At 42.0% G+C, this 6654-nt stretch overlaps 1 protein-coding gene across 2 annotated transcripts in view; it reads left to right on the forward strand.

The window, feature by feature from the left end:
- The window catches only part of CARD19 (caspase recruitment domain family member 19), a 69986-nt gene extending 65641 nt beyond the window's left edge, over positions 1 to 4345 (forward strand). For both annotated transcript variants that reach the window (XM_082264873.1, XM_082264874.1), the window contains exon 6: positions 3955 to 4345. In XM_082264873.1, the coding sequence (XP_082120999.1) occupies positions 3955 to 4070 (116 nt within the window). In that variant the 3' untranslated portion in view covers positions 4071 to 4345. The remainder of the gene's footprint in view (positions 1 to 3954) is intronic.
- The last annotated feature ends 2309 nt before the right edge of the window (positions 4346 to 6654 follow it).

The following is a 6654-nucleotide window of genomic DNA, read 5'->3' on the forward strand; positions in this document are numbered from 1 at the left end:
TCTCCCATCTATATATCTGTCTCTTCTCCTCTCAGTCTCTCTCTCCCATCTATATATCTGTCTCTTCTCCTCTCAGTCTCTCTCTCCCATCTATATATCTCTCTCTTCTCCTCTCAGTCTCTCTCTTCCATCTATATATCTCTCTCTTCTCCTCTCAGTCTCTCTCTCTCCCATCTATATATCTGTCTCTTCTCCTCTCAGTCTCTCTCTCTCCCATCTATATATCTGTCTCTTCTCCTCTCAGTCTCTCTCTCTCCCATCTATATATCTCTCTCTTCTCCTCTCAGTCTCTCTCTCTCCCATCTATATATCTGTCTCTTCTCCTCTCAGTCTCTCTCTCCCATCTATATATCTGTCTCTTCTCCTCTCAGTCTCTCTCTCTCCCATCTATATATCTGTCTCTTCTCCTCTCAGTCTCTCTCTTGCTCCCATCTATATATCTCTCTCTTCTCCTCTCAGTCTCTCTCTCTCCCATCTATATATCTCTCTTCTCCTCTCAGTCTCTCTCTCTCCCATCTATATATCTGTCTCTTCTCCTCTCAGTCTCTCTCTCTCCCATCTATAAATCTGTCTCTTCTCCTCTCAGTCTCTCTCTCTCCCATCTATATATCTGTCTCTTCTCCTCTCAGTCTCTCTCTCTCCCATCTATATATCTGTCTCTTCTCCTCTCAGTCTCTCTCTATTTCTTTCTCTGTCTCTCCATCTCTCTCCCCATCTATATAAATATCTCTCTCTTCTCCTCTCAGTCTGTCTCTCCCAATCTCTCTCTCTCTCTCTCTCTCTCTCTCTCTCTCTCTCTCTCTCTCTCTCTCTCTCTTTCTCTCTGTCTGGGATTGGAGTTTTTAGATAAAGTGAAAGCAGAGATTTGTAGGGCAGAGTCACAATGCTTCCCACCTCTGGCAGAGAGAATCCTCTCTTCCTTACATATTGAACTCCTGTAACTTTCCCTTGTGACAGAAGTGACAGGATGCCTTCAATGACACTGCTATGGTTATTGATCATTTTATTTCCAACCTGAAAAAAAGCTTTTCTGTTCTCAGCTTGATTAAAAAGCACAAATTTGAAAGTATAACTTTTTTTTTCTACTATAGAAGTCTTTAGGCTGACTTGGGAAATAATACCAGTGAGGCAAGCACATTTAGCTACATCAATCCTGTAAATGTTTACAAAGTCAAATCCATAAAGAAACAATGTGGATTTTCTGGGCTTTCCTTCAATCTTTAGCCCTGCCTGACTTTGTGGGAAATAAAATGTGTCTTCAGTGTTCAGACACACCTGAATGTTCTGCTGTGTTAGGCACTGCACTGTGACTGTCTGGCAGCCTCCCGATCATGAATCTCCTCTTCTCCTCACTAACTTACCTCTTCTTCTCCTCAGTTCCTTCCTGCAGTGCTGTTACCTGCTTTCTGGAGAGAAATGTCGGCTGCCTGTGGCTGAGATGTTTCCTCTCTGCCTCCTCACAGACACAGCTTCCAGAACGAGTGGGGAGCAGACAGAGCTGAGCCATAAGCAGGGGAAGAGAGATCACTCCGCCAGGGCAGGGGAAGGCATTACACAGGCTGCAGGCAGGAATTCTATGCAGAGCGGGCACTGAACTGACATGCGCCCGAAACAGAAGAAGTAGTCCCTCCCACACCTACCAGCACATTATTACAGAGGGGTCCAGAAAAAGGAAAAACACTAGTTAAGTAAGTAGGAGCGGGGATGCTGTGAATTCAAAAGGCTTTTTTTTTTTTTATTATTCCGCACTGTGTTTTAGATTTTAGATTGCCCGGGCCCCCCTGCAGAGCTGAGGACTCCGGGCCCGGTACAACAGGGCCAGTTGTACTGGCCTATCAGCGGCCCTGCCTATGGACCAGCAGGTGTAAATGGACAGGGGAAATATTGCCCTGCTGTTGGTGTCATTGGAAGGAATGGTGCCTGATTGTTGATGCCAGTGGAAGGAATGGTGCCACGTATTAGTGGGAAGAGTAGTGTCCCAAAGGCCAGATAAAGGCAAGCAAAGGCCCGCAGTTAAAAATAAGAAACAAATAGGCACACTGCTAGAAGTAAAATATGTATTACAGTTTTTAGTGCTGGTTCACACATATGTGATGCGGGAACCATACAAATCCACTGCGGGTTCCCGTATTGCACTCGACTCGCAGGCAGTTCACGCTGCCATATGCGAATCGCTGGGGGTGTCAATACATAGTAAACTACAACCCCAGATCAGTTTGCATATCGCTGGGCAACTTTCAGTTCAGACATGAATCGGATCGCATAGGTGTGAACACCCATGTGATCCGATTCTGGTGCGGACCAAAAAAAGGGTCCTGTGCGGCTCTGGTCCGGATGCGATGCAAATTCAGCCATACAATCTGTATGGCTGAATTCGCAACACACAGACATCGCATGTGATTTGCAGTGTGCCGCGAATCAACTGTGATGTCTGACATCACTGAAGTGTGAACCGGCACTTAAAGAAAATGTGTCATGAAGGAATTAGGATATCACTTCCCAAAGCTGCATGGCCATCAAGTTAACCTTGCGTCCTATAAAATGTCAGCCTCTCTTTTTCTTTCTTGACAGGTCTCCTATAAAACAGAAGGTATTCAGACACCAACTAGCCTTAGTAATGCAAAAAAAAATAGGTTTTGTTGGTTGGCCCAAAGATGCTAAAAATCTCTCTCTCTGGTAGATACACATTGGTACTGAACAGTCATTGTCTTATCTATCAATGTGGCTTTAATTGAAACTATATTTCTTCAGTGGTCAAGCACATTCAGTCTTTTTATTAGCATTCTTCACATTCTTATGCTCTTGTCTATTGGGGAATACAATAATTGTGAAATCTGAAATAATAACGGTATGCTTCACCAACCTTCCCCACTAGACATATAAAATAGAACACCTTTTTCCTTTCTTTTAAAATATTCCTTTTAGAAATCAATTAATTAGCTTATCTATTTTTTTCCACTTTATATTTCCCCGTAGTTAGCAGAGCCCTGTTTTATTTCTAGCCATGTTTTATTCAATGTTCTTTGCTTCACAACCATGATCTATGCTCTACCTCTTCTCCCCATTAACATGATGAGAGTCTCCAGTGCACAGATTCCGGCTTCTGCAGGCCAATCCATAAGATAGCATGCGAAAATAATGGTCGGCAACCAGAGATGTATAGTAACTAAGTAGAACTACTTCACTACTGTACTTAAGTACTGAAAGGCGGTATCTGTACTTTCCTGGAGTAGAATTTTTTTCTCCTACTTCCACTTTTACTTCACTACATTTTTTCAACGATTTCAATACTTCTACTCCAATATTTTTTTTTGTGCTGCATAGTTACTCATTACTATTATAAAAATTACCACTGCCAGAACAGTAGATGGCAGGTTTCATGAAGCTCAAAACATGTGTATTATCAGCGCATACGAAAATAAATGCTACTGTATTTATAAATAAAAGCTGCATTTGAAATAATAAAAAACAATATGATGTTCAAACTTTTGACTTCTTTCTTTAATAACTACATAACACAGTACTTGTACTTTTACTTTCAGTACTTGAGTAGCAATTTTTTTTCAAAACTACTGGTACTTTTACTTTCAGTACTTGAGTAGCAAAATTTAAAAAGAAAACTACTTGCAATACTTAAGTACAAAAAATGTTGAATACTTTAGTACTTCTACTCAAGTCACTTTTTGATCAAGCACTTGTACTTTTACTCAAGTCACTTTTTGATCGAGCCCTTGTACTTTTACTCAAGTATGGGTTTCGAGTACTTTATACAACTCTGTCGGCAACTCCGCAAAGATCATTTTTGGAAGTTCTTCGTCTTTAGTTGTTGCCCAATTTATTATTTTCTTTTCTCTATGGGCTAGTCCAAGTATTGTTGCAGAACATGATTATGAACATAATTGTTTGCATTTAGAATCTTTATTAATAAGTGGACTTATTTATGTTTTATTTCAGAGATAAAGTCTACTGGTACTGCCAGAAGGGTATTTGGATATTCTGCCCTTGGGTTTGGACGGCACATCAGAAATATCCTAATATCATACCTGGAGGATGCAGCAATCAGCTACTAAATGCAGGGATGTCTGTGTTACAAACTTGAAATGCACTACGTATTATACCAAAAATAAGGCCTTTTTTAAGTGGATGAAGCTACAGTGTGTGTAGTAACCCATAGCAATCACTTAGATTCTATCCTTCAGAGGACTGGTTGGTTGCTATGAATGACTGCACATCAATGTTCTGTGCACTGTTTTTAGGTGCTGAGATCGTTACATATCCAGGGTGTTTAAATTAAACATTAGGCCTTCCAAGGGAAGGGTGTTCATGTGTGCTAAGAGGATATATTCTGTGTTATTCTGTCTGCTAAGAGGATATATTCTGTGTTATTCTGCAAAGAGACTGCCTTGCAGGACATAAAGTTATTAAGTCACTTTAACAACCAAAAAAAAAAAAAACAACCAAAGAAAACCTAAATGCTGCTGACTGGTACAAAGTGCAAACACCGGGATCTCTATGCACATACATGCTGTAGCATTCGGTGTCCTTGAATGCCTGGAATTTCTGATCGGTCCGATTCTGACATTTTCTGGTTGTGATAAAGCTTGTCCGCCATCCCTCCTGCTCCCCACACTTTCCTATTGGCCAGTGAGGCAGCCATTTATATTAATAGATCAATAGGAATGTATGTATTGGAAGGAAGCAGCCAAGCTCTGACCATAGATAGGACGTGTCGGACTGTTACCTGATCAGAGCGATCTAGCATGGGGGCAGATTGAGGGCACTGACAGCTGTGGCACCTCTAGGTGTCTGCACTTTATACCTGTCAGCAGGTTCTCCTACATTTTGTTAAATTGACAGGGTCACTTTAAAGGAATCCTTTATTAAAGGATCTACACTTACTGGCCACTTTATTAGGTACACCTTGCTAGTACCGGGTTGGACCCCCTTTTGCCTTTAAACTTGCCTTCATTCTTCATGGCATAAATTCAACAAGGTGTTGGAAACATTCCTCAGAGACTTTGGTCCATATTGATATGATAGTATCACGCAGTTTCTGCAGATTTGTCGGCTGCACATTCATGATGCGAATCTCCTGTTCCAAAACATCCCAAAGGTGCTCTATTGGATTGAGATCTGGTGACTGTGGAGGCCAATGGAATACAGTGAGCTCATTGCCATGTTCAAGAAACCAGTGGTGAGATGATTTGTGCTTTGTGACATGGTGCATTATCCTGCTGGAAGGAGCCATCAGAAGATGGGTACACTGTAGTCATAAAGGGATGGACGCGGTCAGTAACAAAACTTAGGCATAAAGGGATGGACATGGTCAGCAACAATACTCAGGTAGGCCGTGGCATTTAAATGATGCTCAATTGGTACTGAGGGGCCCAGAGTGTGCCAAGAAAATATCCCCCACACCATTGCACCACCACCACCACCAGCCTGAACCATTGATACAAGGCAGGATGGATCCATGCTTTCATGTTCTTTACATCAAATTCTGACCCTACAATCTGAATGTTGCAGCTGATATCGAGACTCATCAGACCAGGCAACGTTTTTCCAATTTTCTATTGTCCAATTTTGGTAAGCCTGTGCGAATTGTAGCCTCAGTTTCCTGTTCTTATCTGACAGGAGTGGCAACCGGTTGTGGTCTTCTGCTGCTGTATCCCATCTGCTTCAAGTTTCAATGTGTTTTGCATTCAGAGATGGTATTCTGCATAACGCGGTTGTAACGAGTGGTTATTTGAGTTACTGTTGCCTTTTTATTATCTCAAACCAGTCTGCCCATTCTACTCTGACATCAGCAAAGTTTTTTTGTCCACACAATTACCATTCTTACTGGATATTTTCTCTTTTTTGGACCATTCTCTGTAAAGCCTAGAGATGGTTGTGTGTGGAAATCCCAGTAGATCGGCAGTTTTTGAAATACTCAGACCAGCCCTTCTGGCACCAACAACCATGCCACATTCAAAGTCACTTAAATCCCCTTTCTTCCTTATGCCTCGTACACACGCAACGATTGTTGGCCGTGAATTTTCGGCCAACGTCCGATCGGCCGATTTTCGGCTTGTTAGTATGATGCTTCCGACAACCGACTCCGACTTTTCGGCCGAACAAAATCTGGTGTGCATGCTATATAATTTTTTGTTGGCCGTCACCAGAACGGACGATTTTCCGTCAGTCAGTACAGATTTCGGCAGACAAAAATCTGATGATCAAGACTGGGCATGCTCAGAGAAGAAAAAACACACGGAAAGTAAACCAGCACATGACATCACTTCTGAAGTTGGTTTTTGTTGGCCGAGAAAATTTGTGTGCAGTCTAGAGCACATTTCAACCAACACAACAACACAGGACAAAAGACGGCCGATCGGTCGGCCAACAATCGTTGCGTGTGTACGAGGCGTTAGTTTAAACTTCAGCGAGTCATCTTCACCACATCTAGATGTCCAAATAAATTAAGTTGCTGCCATGTGTTTGGCTGATTAGCAATTTATGTTATCAAGCAATTGAACAGGTGTACCTAATAAAGTGGCCGGTGAGTGTATATGGGCTGCCATTGCTGATTATGTTTCCTTGTGTAAATGCGGTTTACCTTATAATGCGGATCCATTGGCTCAGGTAGTTTCGGTGTTGCTGACTCAGCACAGT

This window comes from Pelophylax lessonae (genome assembly GCF_965119305.1).
Source record: "Pelophylax lessonae genome assembly, chromosome: 8".
In the NCBI taxonomy this organism is placed as follows: Eukaryota; Metazoa; Chordata; class Amphibia; order Anura; family Ranidae; genus Pelophylax; species Pelophylax lessonae.